At 41.9% G+C, this 14956-nt stretch overlaps 1 protein-coding gene and 1 non-coding gene across 3 annotated transcripts in view; one reads left to right on the forward strand and one right to left on the reverse strand.

Annotated features, from left to right (window-relative positions):
* PRIM2 (DNA primase subunit 2) overlaps positions 1-14956 on the reverse strand; it is a 304475-nt gene that overhangs the window by 22065 nt on the left and 267454 nt on the right. For both annotated transcript variants that reach the window (XM_065912385.1, XM_065912384.1), the window contains exon 12: positions 12132-12214. In XM_065912385.1, the coding sequence (XP_065768457.1) occupies positions 12132-12214 (83 nt within the window). The remainder of the gene's footprint in view (positions 1-12131; positions 12215-14956) is intronic.
* Positions 9170-9276, forward strand: LOC136151974 (U6 spliceosomal RNA). Its single transcript, XR_010660136.1, has one exon. It is a non-coding gene; the product is annotated as a U6 spliceosomal RNA (small nuclear RNA).

Below are 14956 nucleotides of genomic sequence, written 5' to 3' on the forward strand. Positions count from 1 at the left end.
AGGACACTATCAAAAAAGTACTGACAAAACAACCTACAGAATGGGAGAAAAAAATTGCCGTTATAGACTGAATGTTTGTGCCCGCCGCCCCCCCCCCCCCCAAAGTTTGTATGCTGAAATCCTAAGCCCCAGTGCAATGGCACGAGAAGGTAGGGCCTTTGGGAGGTGATCAGTGCTCTGTAAGAGAGACCCCAGAGAGCTCTCGCCACCTTCTACCTCGTGAGAACACAGTGAGAAGACAAAGACAACCATCCACGAGTCAGAAGGTGGGGCCTCACCGGGCACTGAATCTACCAGGGACTTGACCTTGGACATCTCAGCCTCCAGAACCATGAAGGTAACTTTCTGCAGTTAGAAGCCATCCAGCCTATGGTAACTTGTTATAGCAGCTCACACAGACCTAGAAATCAGATATCTGATAAGAGTCTAGGATCCAAAATATATAAGGAACACTTAAACTCAATAACAAAAAGATATCCTATTCAAAATGGGCAAAAGATTTGTACAAACATTTTTCCAAAGAAGAGAGAGAAGCCATCAAGCACAAGAGATGTTCAGCATCACTAGTCATCAGAGAAACGCAAGTCAAAACCCCAATAACGTACCCTCACAAGGTATTAGGGGCTGAACTGTGTTCCTTCAAAAAGGCAATCCCTTCTGCCTCAGAATGGGACCCTATTTGAAGAAAAGGTCTTTACAGAGGAAATGAAACTAAAATAGGTCATCAGGGTCAGTCTGAATCCAACATGATTGGTGTCCTTATAAAAAGAGGAAACAAAGAATACACAGAGGGAAGATGTGATGTGAAGACACACAGGGAGACCATTCCACAACAAGGAAGAGACTAGGGTGACGCATCTACAGAGTCAGAGATGTCAAACACAGATAGCTATAACTGAAACAAGAGGGGGCAGGGTGACAGGTGTTGGCAAGGAAGTGGAGAACTCAGAAGCCCTCACAGCACAGCTGGTGGGATGTGAAACTGTATTGCTGCAGTGGAAAACAGCCTGGTAGTTACTCAAGAAGTTAAACGCAGAGTTATCCTATAACCCAGCAATGCCACTTTTAGGGGTATACCCAAAAGAACTGAAAGCAGGCACTCAGACAAATACCTGTATCTGAACGCTCACAGTGATGCTATCAGACTGTACAGCCAAAAGGGGAAACAACTTACTGTCCATCAAGGGGTGAACGGATAAACACACACTGGAATATTATTCTGCCACGAAGAGGGATGCAGTACTGACAGATGCTACAAGGAGGAACTTTGAAGACACGCTCAGTGAAAGAAGGCAAACACAGAAGGTACCCTGCTGGGTAGCCCCATTCACAGGCAGCCCCGGCATGGACAGACCGTGCAGCTGGCTGGCTCCCAGGGTGGGGAGGGCCCCCAGGGACCCGGCTTCACCGGGTGACAAGCTGGCTGGTGCTGGTTACACAACACTACGGATGTGCAAAATGTCTGAATCGTATGCCTTTAAGTGGTTTATTTCATGTCATGCGAATTTTAACTCAGCAAGAAGAAAAGTAACTAGGACTTCTGAAATCCCGTTTCCACCTGTTAAGTGGAGTTATTCTCATCTTTATTTCATATTATTTGCCAGGGTTTAAATAATGTATTAAACATATTCCTAAATTTAGGGACATAAAAATTATTATTCACCTCACAGTAAAGGCTTTCCCTGAAAGAAACCAAAGAGAATTTAAACTGAATTTAAAGTAAAAAGAAAAACAAGACACGGGTGTGTGGGTCCCAACTCCTCCCATACTGTCTCTAAGGTCTGCACTTCGCTCACCTTCCCAGCCTCGCTTTCTCTTCTCACACAGGGTGACAAGGCAGCAAGAGCCGAATGAGGTACCCACTGCATAAACCCCCATCACAGGGCCTGGCACAGTCGTGCAGAGCAGGCCAGAATATAAAACCAGAAAAGAGGTCCCGTGTCCAGTGACAGACCAAGCACATCACTTGTTTCTACATAATAAGACAGAAAAAACACTAAAGAGTACAAGCATTCACAGATTACAGTGAAAGGTATTAACTCTACCTTGACATATATTACAAACAACTATCACCTTTAAGTTATCCTGTAGGCAGCCATTACTATTCTTTATTAAACGCTATGAGAATTAACGATATGCATGCATGCTTCAGCATAGTAAAAAGACAACTTTACAGCTTGAAAAGGATACAGCACACTGTTCTAGGTGCCAGTGAAAAAACTGCAATGTGAAAATTTCATTTGTATCTTCCCACAATAGAAAAAAAATCTCTTCAGAGAAATGAAAGTATTTAAGATCATTTAGAGATTTTATTCTCAATATTTTGAATGCAGATTCTTCTTAAATTTCTGTATCATACTATAAAATATTAACATTTCATCATAAAACTGCAATTTTTTATACAAAAGGTGAAGGCAAAATGAAAACTGAAAACCAAAAGTCAAGACATCTAAATTTGGCAGGAACTCCTGATAGGGATGGTTAACTAAAGAAACCAGCAAAGCACTAGCAGGATTATTACCTCCCTGGAAATTCTTAAAAGAAACTGAGCTTAAAATGTACAGCAGTATTTCTAGAAGAAGAATGGACGGTGTGGGTAAAAAACTGGCCAATATAGCTTATAAACATATTTCTTCATTTGGTCACCAGTGTGGACAGCTGAAAGAGAATTTTCCAGGGTTTCAAACCCCTGAACATTTTACAAGCAGAGAAAACAATGGCCTTTGCCTCAGGTGTTTCAAGGGTGTTCCTGTAACCAACAGTTCAGCAGACACAGAACCTTCCTGGAGCCATGCTCACGGCCCGGGGGAGGACCCAGACCCCCTGACGGTGCCCCCTGCACAGGCGGCAGCGCCTGCCTTTCTCACCCTGCTCCAAGGGAACGGGGGCTCGGGGAGCGGACACAGAAGGTCGACAGACTGTTACTGCTGCTATCAACTTTCTGCCATCATCTACGAAACAGTGGCAGATAGTTTCTTCGTTAGCAAAGAGTACCAAACTTCAGACCATTCACAGCTTTTAACATGGGCCAGATACTACAGTGCTGGGAGGAGAGGGGATGAAGGCTGAAATCCGCACAGCCAAAGATAACACACCAGCTCTCACTACTGCTACATTAGCACCTTTCCATCAGGCGCATGACCACTTAATTTAAACTTCATACATAACACAAGATTGTTCTGTTTGACCTCTAAGTGGGGACTGCTTGTGAGAGTGAAAATAAATTTTTAAGTATGCAGTGTGGCTAATTATTAATATCAAAGGTTCCCACAAAACACTTCTTCCCTGCCTGGTCTGTTCTCAAGATGCAGTTCCTTTAACCATTTCCACTTTGGGGCCATACAGATTATTGCCTATATAATTCTAAGTTACATGCAGATATTTTGGGTTCTTTATTCATTAACTTAAATCTACTGAAATCCTGCCATGAAAGATGGTTATTTGGCTCTTTAGGCTCCTTGGACTTCCCTGGTCACTCAGACGGTAAAGTGTCTACCTACAATGTGGGAGATCCGGGTTCAATCCCTGGGTCAGGAAGATCTCCTGGAGAAGGAAATGGCCACCCACTCCAGAACTCTTGCCTGGAAAATCCCATGGATGGAGGAACCTGGTAGGCTACAGTCCATGGGGTCCCAAAGAGTTGGACACAACTGAGCGACTTCACTTTTCTTTCATGCTACTATCTACCCATTCTCTTTTTCTGCATCAAAAAATTTAAGGTATACATTTTCATGCAGTAAAATATACCCCCCTTTAGTGTATTTTAATTTGGACAAACTCGGTCATGACACATCCACAGTCAGACAGAACATCTCCATCACCCAGTCTCTGCCCAACACCCCCTTCATTCCCAGCAATCACTGCGTTCTGTACACAGAAGGAATAGTATCTGATGTCTCATCTGGCACGGTGCCTACTGTGGGATATACCAGAAGTCTGTCACTCTTATTGTGGGTTCAGCTCCAGACTACAGTGGAGTGAGTAATGAAACAGAGGGAGCCACAGATTCTTTGGTTTCCTACTGACTGTGTAGCAGCAATGTGTCTTAAACAAATGTATGTACCTTTTAAAACTATTTTAATTGTTTACTTTCGGCTGTGCTGGGTCTTCCTTGCGGTGCCCAGGCTCTCTGAAGTTGTGGCACGCAGGCTTCTCACTGCACTGGCTGCTTCTTGTTGCAGAGCATGAGCTCTACAGCATGGGGTGAGTAGTTGTGCATGGGCTCAGTCACCCCGTGGCATGTGGAATCTTCCAGGACCAGGGATCAAACCTGTCCCCTCACTGGCAGGTGGACTCCTAACCACTGAACCACCAGGGAAGTCCCAATGTACATATCTTAATTTAAAAATCGTTTACTGCAAAATAACACTAACCATCATCTGAGCGTTCAGCCAATCACAATCTTTTTGCTGCAGGAGGGTCTTGCCTCAAAGCTGATGGCTGATGACTGATCAAAGTGGTGGTTGCTGAAAGCTGGGGCAATTTCTAAAAATAAGACAATGGAACTTGCACTGTTAACTGACTCTTCCTTTTGCAAATGATTTCTCTGCAGGATACAATGCTGTATGATGGTATTGTACCCACAGGAGAGCTTCTTTCAAAACTGGAGTCAGTCTCCTCCAACCCTGCTGCTGCTTTATAAAATAAGATTATAGAATATTCTATATTCTTTGTTGTCATTTCTGTAGTCTTCATAGAATCTTTAACAGGATTACAATTAATCTCAAAAAAACACTTTTTCTGCTGATTCATAAGAACTCATTCATTCAAGATTTATACTGAGATTATAGCAATTCATCAAAAATTAGGCTTAGGGTTAGGGTTAGGGTCTGGGTTCTACTTCTAATTCCAGTTCTTGCTACATTTACCACATCTGCAATTACTTTCTCCAATGATGTCTTGAACCCCTCAGTCATCCATGAGAGTTGGAATCAACGTCTTCCAAACTCCTGTTAATGTTAATATTTTGACCTCTTCCCGTGAATCATAAACATTCTTAATGGCATCTAGGATGGTGAATCCTTTCCAGAAGGTTTTCAATTGACTTTGCCCAGATCCTATACAATTATGATCTTACAAAACATTTCTTAAATAATAAGACTTGGAAGTTGAAATTATTCCTTGACCCATGGGTTGCAGAGTGGGCATTGCATTAGCAGGCAGGAAAACACAACATAAATGTTGTATATCTCCATCAGAACTCTTGAGTGTCCAAGCAGATGTTCAATGAGCAGTAATAATTTGAAAGGTATCTTTTTTTCTGAGCAGTAGGTCTCAACAGTGCGCTTAAAATATTCAGTAAACCATGCTATAAACAGATGTTCTGTCATCTAGCCTTTGTTGTTCCATTTACAGAGCACAGGCAGGGTTGTTGCTGTCCAGTCACTAAGTCATGTCCAACTCTTTGCAACCCCACAGATTGTAACCCACCAGGCTCCCATCCATGGGATTTCCCAGGCAAGAATACTGGAGTGGGTTGCCATTTCCTTCTACAGGGGATCTTGCTAACCCAGTGATCAAACTTGCATCTCCTGCTTGGCAAGTGAATTCTTTATTACTGAGCAACCTGGGAAGACCTCAGTGGTAAAAAAATCTGCCTGCCAATGCAGGAGACACAGGAGACTCGGGTTCAATCCCTCGGTCAGGAAGATACTCTAGAGGAGGAAATGGTAATCATTCCAGTATTCTTGCCAGGAAAATCCCATGGACAGAGGAGCCTGGCGGGGTACAGTCCATGGGGTTGCAAAAGTCAGACACGACTGAGCATGCATGTATGCACACACACGCTTCAACTTAAAGACCAGATGCGTCAGCCCTTAAGAAGAGAGTCAGCCTGTCCTTTGAAGCTTGGAAGCCAGGCATGTCAGACTTCTCCCTTCCAGCTATGAAAATCTTAGATGGCATCTTCTGTTTGGTGGCTACGCTGTGGTCTAGTAGAGCCACCTTCATGTATTATTTTAGCTAGATCTTCCGGAGAACTTGCGGCAGCTCCTACATCAGCACTTGCTGCTTCACCTCGCACTTTTATGTTACGGAGACGACTTCTTTCCTTAAACCGCATGAACGAACCTCTTCGGGCTTCAGGCTTTTCTTCTACAGTTTCCTCACCTCTCTCGGCCTTCACAGAATTGAAGGGAGTTAGGTCCTTGCTCTGGATTAAGCTTCGGCTTAAGGGAATGCTATGGTTGGTTTGATCTTCTGTCCAGAGACCAAAAGACTCATCATACCAGCAATAAGGTCACTTCACCTTCTTACTATTCAGGTGTTCATTGGAGGAGCACTTCGATTTTCTTTAAGAACTTTTCCTTTGCTTTCACAGCCTGGCTAGCTGGTACAAGAGGCCTAGCTTTCAGCCTGTCTTGGTTTTTGACATGCTTTCCTCACTGAGCTTGATCTTTTGATTTAAAGTGAGAGACATATGACTCTTCCTTTTACTCAAACACTTGGAGGCCACTGTAGAGTTGTTAATTGGCCCAATTTCAATACTGTTGTGTTTCAGGGAGAAGGGAGGCCCAAGAAAAGGGAGAGATAAGGGACTGGCGTGTTAGTGGCACAGGCAGAACACACCCAACATTCACTAATTGTCATCTTATATGGGCGCAGTCTTATATGTGGTGCTGCCCACCAACATTACAACAGTAGCATCAAAGATCACTGCTCATAGGTCGCCATAACAAATATAATAATGAAGAAGTTTGAAATACTGCAAGAACTACCAAAATCTGACACAGAGATATGAACTGAGCAAATGCTATTGGAAAAATAGTGCTGACAGACTTGCTTGACACTGGTTTGCCACAAACCTTCATTTTGTAAGAAAACACGATCTGTGAAGCACAAAAAGTAAAGCGCAGTAAGATGAGGTGTAACACAACTTGTTATCCAATCACATAAGAAGAACACCGGCTGTCTCAAGTTTTGGGGAATTAGAATAAACCTCTCTAAACACTTATGAACAGCTTTCTGGGTGGACTTAGGCTTCTATTTCAGTGGTATAATCACCTAGAAGTGCTATAACTAAGTCAAACAGTATGCACAACCTTAACTCCATAAGAAACTGCCAGCTGCCTTCACTATGGCTCTACCTCGCAAACCCTAGTCCATAGGCATCAGACTTCCAGTCATTCTGCATCCTCACCAACACTTGGTATTGTCAGGGCTTTTTTTGTTTTGTTTTGTTTTTAATTAGACCAATTCAAATTGACATACAGCTTTAAAATCACTTTCCCTAATAGCTAATGATAAACATTTTTTAAGCATTTACTTATTATTCAAATGTCTGGTGAAATGTCTGGTCAAACTTTTTACTTACTTAAAAAACTATTTTTTTATTATTGAGCTTTGAGAGGTCTTTATATCTTTATAATCCTAAAGACAAGGGCTTTATGAAAGATGTGATTTGCAAATATTTTTCTACCAGTCTAAGGCTATTTTATCATCCTCTTAACAATATTTGTGCAGGACAAAAGTTTTAATTATCATAAGGTCTAATTTACCAACCTTTTCTTTCATTGAACATACCAACTGCAAGGTTATTCAGATTTTCTTGTTTTCCCCTGGAAAGTTGACATTTAGATCTCTGATCCACTTTGAATTAAGTTTTTTAAAAGTGTGGAGTAGGTGTCTAGGTTCTTTTGTGGCAACAGCAGAGGTGGTGGGGAATATGGACTAGATATGGACTAGAACAGTTGTTCTAGAACTACTTGTTGAAAAAACGATCTTTTCCTATTGAACAAAATGCACTGCCCTTATATACGTGGGTCTCTTCTTGGATGTTTTATTCTGCCCAGTTGATCTCTTTGTCGTTTCCCGAGAACCACACTGTTTTGGTGTGGTTAGAGCTACAGTAGCTCAACATTAACCCTTGAAATCAGGCAGTGTGTACCTCCAACCTCTGTTCTTTTACTGCTTTCATCAGTGTCTCAGCATAAAGATCTTGCACATATTTTGTACATAAATTCATTTAAAAACATTTACATCTTTTGGGTATGACTGGAAATGATAAAAGTTTTTACATTGTGGTGGGTTCTTTGAGATTTTTTTCATAGATAATCACACTGAGAATAGAGGAAGGTTTTCTTTCTCCCCTTCTAACCTGCCTTTGATTTCTTTTTCTTGTCTTATTATAATGGTTACAGTCAGAGAACACTGCCTGATTTCAGTTCATTTAAATCTGTAATGAACTTCTTCAGACCCAGAATGTGACCCACCTGGTCACCCAGGTGACCTGCTGTGGGGTGGCATGTCTACAGATGTCAGTGTGGCTCTAGTCATCTACACCCCTACTCAATCTCTGTCTGCCCATTTCAGCCACTCCTGAGAGAGCAGTGCTCAAGTCTCCAGATGGCACTCGTGCATTTGTCCAGCTCTCCACACAGGTCTCTCTCTTCTTACTTCGTGTGCTTTTAAGCTCTGTTGTTGTGGTATGAACACTTCGGATTCTGGTGTCTTGCTGGTGACCCGACTTTCATGCTTTCTCTTCTAGGGGCGGGCTAAGAAACAAATTCAGGACTACCCATCATCTTTGACTTTATTGTGTTGTTCAATTCTGGTCGTCCTAAGCTGGATACCAAGCTCAATCCAAAAGGACAATAAAACATGATCCTACAAAAATGCTTTTATCCAAGTAGGTGATGCCAGTTAAATCACAATGATCTCTCTTCTGACCATTAAAATTCTGATTATTTTAATAATATTATAAAACTTATAAGAAGATACAAGTACTTCTTAATGTTGAAGGTATCTTTTTCAAGTAGTTTTTCTCTGAAATAAAAATAGCTCTGAGTTTTACCTTAAATGCATTTAAATGATATTTTTCTTGACTTTCTTTCAATATTTTAACATGTACTTGGAGTTTTAAAGATCTAATTTGCACTTATGCCAAGCTACAATTAAGTATCCATCCAAATGTTTTATGTGATTTTTCATCCATCAATTTTATTCCCTTTAGAACACAGCCCTAAGCTGCTTTACTCTGTTGAGAACCACTCAATAAATGCATTAAATAACAGTACAATATTATCTACAGCCCAACCACATGCCCTGTGAATCTTGAAAAAGGTTACAAAGCAGGTCCAAAGGATCATGTTTAACTAACTAAGGGATCTACTTGCAAACTGAGCATAAATGGAGGAATGTAATGGAGTCAGAGCTAAGAATGTACAAACATGTGCTCGCTTTGACAGCACATATACTAAAATGGAAACGATAAAGAGAATATTAGCATGGCCCCTGCATAAGAATGACACACAAATTCATGAAGTAGTACATATCTTTAAAAAAAAAAAACAAAAGAATGTACAAACATAATCACTACTGTTAAATACAAACATCACTGTTTTCAAAAAACATGTTAATAGCCTATATTTTTTCAAAAAGTGACTGTTCATGAAGTACCCATTAGCAGACAAATGGATAATAAAGATGTGGTACATATATACAATGGAATGTTATTCAGCCATAAAAAGAATGAAATATTGCCATTAACATGGATAGACCTAGAGATTATCATACTTAATAAGTCAGACAGAGAAAGACAAATGCTGTATGATTTCACCTGTATGTGGAATCTAAACAACAAAATGAACAAATATAAATAAACAGAGTCAAAGATACAAAGAAAAACAGATGTTTACTAAAATGGAGGCAGTGAAATATTGAAACAGAAATAGTGAATCACTATGTTTGTATACCAGGAACTAACATGGTGTTGAAGGTCACTTCGAAAACCAACCAACAAACCAATCAAGAAAAAAAGGATCAGATTTGTGATTTTCAGAGGCGGGGTTGTGGGAAGGGGAACTGGATGAAGGCAATCAGAAGGCAGGAACTTCCAGTTGTAAGAAAAATAATTATTAAGGATGCAATGTACAACATGATAAATATACATTATATATGAAAGTAAACACAGTAAGCTCTAAGAGTTTTCATTACAAGGAAAAACGATTTTTTTTCCTATTTCTTTACTTTTGTATGTGCATGATGACGTATGCTTGCTAGTTTTACTGTGGGCATCACTTCACAGCGTCTGTAAATCAGAGCGCTGTGCTGCACCTTACACAGTGCTGTATGTCACTCTTGTCTGTCTCAACACTGGAGGAAAAAAAGACCACAGGCATGTACAGCATGGTCATAGTGTAATGGAGAGAAGCTAATACTGCTTGGTTAGAGAGGGGTTGTCTTTGCTTCTGTCTTTATCAAGCCCAGCCTCTCCAACAGGTTCTCTTCCTACAAACAGGCTCAGGTCCACAGAAGCCCCAAACATGCAGGCAAACCACCCAAGAGGCTCTTGCTGACAGAGCCAACACTTTCTGTGAGATGTGCTTGCTGCCTGCGGTTCAAGCCACTGCCTCACTCCCTCCTCTACGTGTCTGTGATCTTGCTCTGCTTTCCCTGAGTTGCTGACGCCTCTCACCAAATCCAGCTGCCTCTCCTCAGTCCTAACCCCACCCAGTCTCTCCACTAAGAAGGACTCTCCTCTCATAGTTCTCTGCTGACTTTTGTACCCAGCACTTCCTAATGCATTCCTTCCCTCTCCCCCCATCTCTGCTCTGTCCTCTCTGATTCTACTTCCTTCTACTATGTGACAAAGGGAAGTAGTGAGCCAAGATTGCATCCTGAGTCCTGGCTTTGACTCCCTCCCCATCTCTCATTATCTGCTCCCCTCTCCCAGAGAAAACTCATGACAATCAGCTTTAAAGCAGACAGGGATTGAGAAAATCCCATGGAGTCAGAGGCCTGGCTTCCATCTCTGGTACCAATGACACAGAAGTTATGCACCCATACTACACCCCCTCAACGACACAAAAGTGAAGCACTCTCCTCTAATGTTCATTCCAATCCAATTTATTGCTAGATCTACAATTATAACCCAAAAGAACACCAGATTTCCAGCTGTAACTTCTCAAACACACTACAAATCTGTCATTTAACTGTCCCCGCTCCAAACTTAGTATCTCAAATCAACAAAAACTTCTTTCAAGTGACCTATTAATGTTGATATACTGGTGCCACCAATACCTTAAGCTTGAAATGCTAGCAGTCCTATACACTTACTGCCTTTTATTCACACTTTCTCTCTTCCTAGCCACCTCCCATACACTCATGGTCTAATTCACAGAGCATCCCTTCCAAGAAGTGACCCTCAGCCTCCCAATCTGGTCACCATCTCCTGTAAGCAGAAGAACCAAGACACTCTGTGTGCCTCTCTCAGAAGACTTAGGTTTTATAGGAACATGGGTTTACAGCCGATTCTTCTTAGCATCTGCGAATAGCTGGGCACCTTGGACACTGCCTTTTCCAGAGGATGGAAAAACCAAGATACAAATTCAATTGATTAAACTCAATATAAACTCTGGACACAGTAGAAACAGAACTTTCTAAAATAATTATTTTTTTCAAGAAAAACTGATATATAATGAACCAGATGTTCTGGCTCTAAAATAGTGTTCTTCTTAAGCTAAGAAAGCAGAAACTCCTTTTAAATGCCTTCAAATCCCAAGCCAACTCACAGAGAGAGTGCATCTCTGAGAGCTCACAGGTTTTTCAAAAGCATATTTATTAAAAGACACACTCTTAAACATTTGCTGTTACCTTTGAGCATTTCTTTTTTTTACCCAAGTGGTTTCTGAGACAAAGCATCTGATGAACCATTGGACCTGATGAACTGTCCTCCTAAGTGTGGATCTGACTAGTAAGTCAGAACGCTCAGGCAGCACGCACTGCTCTACCTTCAGCTTCAACCGCCTGCAGCACAGAGCGTCTCCCAAATACAACACGATGTCATTGATTTCCAGTTTCGTTAAAAAGCTTCAGTGCATTCCTCTAAAATCTTATTTTCTAAAATGCCCCCCATTGAGATAGTAAAACAAATAGAGAGAGAGAGGGAAAAAAAGGGGAGGAGGTGTGTTTCAGCTTTATTACACAAAAATGTTGCCTAGCAGACACAAGAACCAGAATATCCAAGGAATCTAAACCAGAGAAGCCAAAGCTTTGGCTTAATTCACTTAGGAGAGGGGCTGTCCGGTGTGAGGCCAAGCAGGCAGTACACTGCGTCCCTGCCAGAACATGACATGAAACCAGGGGCCTGTCCACTGCCTAGCTGCTGAGACTGCGGGCAGGGTCCGACCTACCTGGCTGAGCCCTGCGGCAGGGATCTTGTAGGCCTGCAGCTTCTGCCTCAGCAGCTCGGGGTCGCTGTGTCGGAACGGGCACCCTGGCAACGACAAGCAGCACAACAGCAGGTTATCCACCCAGACTCAACACAACACCACGCTCGAGAGACTCCTGAGCACCCCTCAACTGTCCAACAGCCTATTAACAAAAGGGTTAATTGCCCATGAGTGCAGCCGCTTTCCTCTCTTCGTCTAAGTGATAGCCGAGCTGTGCGTCATCAGGGCACTATAGGCTTGAGAGTGACACAAAGCTTCCAGCGTTCTCAGGAGAGGCTACCCACTCACCAGGAAGGGGGAGCAGCTTTAATCATGCTACTTGCTAACAACCTGAAATAATCACCAAGTAGTTATGAAGCAGTTTACCTAAAAATTTCATTCAATCTTTCAATCTCACATTATTTTTTTCTAGTTTAAAAAAATACATAAAGGTATAAAGGAAGATAGATGGCATAAATGAAAAGAAAAAATGTGCAAACTTTAGGAAATATAAAAATATCACATCATTTTCATATGTTAATTTTATGCCAACTTCCCCATGTCCAAGGTCAGGGGCAGTGGAGAGAGGAGCTACCCCATGTCCAAGGTAAGGAGCAGCGGCGGCGCCTTGTTGGAGCTGCTGTGAAGAGACACCCCACATCCAAGGTAAGAGAAACCCAAATAAGACGGCAGGCACTGAGAGAGGGCATCAGAGGGCAGACAGACTGAAACCAGAATCACAGAAAACTAGCCAATCTGATCACAGGACCACAGCCTTGTCTAACTTAATGAAACTAAGCCATGCCATGTGGGGCCATCCAAGATTGTCGGGTGATGGTGGAGAGTTCTGACAGAATGTGGTCCACTGGAGAAGGGAATGGCAAACCACTTCAGTATTCTTGCCTTGTGAACCCCATGAACAGTATGAGAAGGCAAAATGATAGGATACTGAAAGAGGAACTCCCCAGGTCGGTAGGTGCCCAATATGCTACTGGAGATCAGTGGAGAAATAACTCCAGAAAGAATGAAGGGATGGAGCCAAAGCGAAACAACACCAGCTGTGGATGTGACTGGTGATGGAAGTGAAGTCCAAGGCTGTAAAGAGCAATATTGCATAGGAACCTGGAACGTTAGGTCCATGAATCAAGGCAAATTGGAACTGGTCAAACAGGAGATGACAAGAGTGAACATTGACATTCTAGGAATCAGCGAACTAAGACGGACTGGAATGGGTGAATTTAACTCAGATGACCATTATATCAACTACTGTGGGCAAGAACCCCCTAGAACAAATGGAATAGCCATCATAGTCAACAAAACAGCCCAAAATGCAGTACTTGGATGCAATCTCAAAAACGACAGAATGATCTCTGTTCATCTCCAAGGCAAACCATTCAATATCACAGTAATCCAAGTCTATGCCCCGACCAGTAATGCTGAAGAAGCTGAACAGTTGTATGAAGACCTACAAGACCTTCTAGAACTAACACCGAAAAAGATGTCCTCTTCATTATAAGGGACTGGAATGCAAAAGTAGGAAGTCAAAAAACACTTGGAGTAACAGGCAAATTTGTCCTTGAGGTACAGAATGAAGCAGGGCAAAGGCTAATAGACTTCTGCCAAGAGAACGCACTGGTCATAGCAAACACCCTCTTCAAACAACACAAGAGAAGATCTTCCAACAACAAAAGAGAAGACTCTACACATGGACATCACCAGATGGTCGACACCGAAATCAGACTGATTACATTCTTTGCAGCCAAAGATGGAGAAGCTCTATACAGTCAGCAAAAACAAGACTGGGAGCTGACTGTGGCTCAGATAATGAACTCTTTACTGCCAAATTCAGACTGAAACTGAAGAAAGTGGAGAAAACCACTAGACCATTCAAGTATGACCCAAATCAAACCCCTAATAGCTATACAGTGGAAGTGAGAAATAGATTTAAGGGACTAGATCTGATAGACAGAGTGCCTGATGAACTACGGATGGAGGTTCATGACACTGTACAGGAGAAAGGGATCAGAACCATCCCCAAGAAAAAGAAATGCAAAAAAGCAAAATGGCTGTCTGAGGAGGCCTTACAAATAGCTGTGAAAAGAAGGGAAGTGAAAAGCAAAGGAGAAAAGAAAAGATATACCCATTTGAATGCAGAGTTCCAAAAAATAACAACAGGAGATAAGAAAGCCTTTCTCAGTGATCAACGCAAAGAAATAGAGGAAAGTAACAGGATGGTAAAGATTAGAGATCTCTTCAAGAAAATCAGATACCAAGGGAATATTTCATGCAAAGATGGGCTCAATAAAGGACAGAAATGGTAGGGACCTAACAGAAGCAGAAGATATTAAGAAGAGGTAGCAAGAACACACAGAAGAACTGTACAAAAAAGATCTTCACGACCCGGATAACCACAATGGTGTGATCACTCACCTAGAGCCAGACATCCTGGAATGTGAAATCAAGTGGGTCTTAGGAAGCATCACTATGAACAAAGCTAGTGGAGGTGATGGAATTCCAATTGAACTATTTCAAATCCTGAAAGGTGGTACTGTGAAAGTGCTGCACTCAACATGCCAGCAAATTTGGAAAACTCAGCAGTGGCCACAGGACTGGAAAAGGTCAGTTTTCATTCCAATCCCTAAGAAAGGCAATGCCAAAGAATGCTCAAACTACCACACAATTGCACTCATCTCACATGCTAGTAAAGTAATGCTCAAAATTCTCCAAGCCAGGCTTCAGCAATACGTGAACTGTGAACTTCCAGATGTTCAAGCTGGTTTTAGACAGGGCAGACGAACCAGAGATCA

This window comes from Muntiacus reevesi, chromosome 20, assembly GCF_963930625.1.
Source record: "Muntiacus reevesi chromosome 20, mMunRee1.1, whole genome shotgun sequence".
In the NCBI taxonomy this organism is placed as follows: Eukaryota; Metazoa; Chordata; class Mammalia; order Artiodactyla; family Cervidae; genus Muntiacus; species Muntiacus reevesi.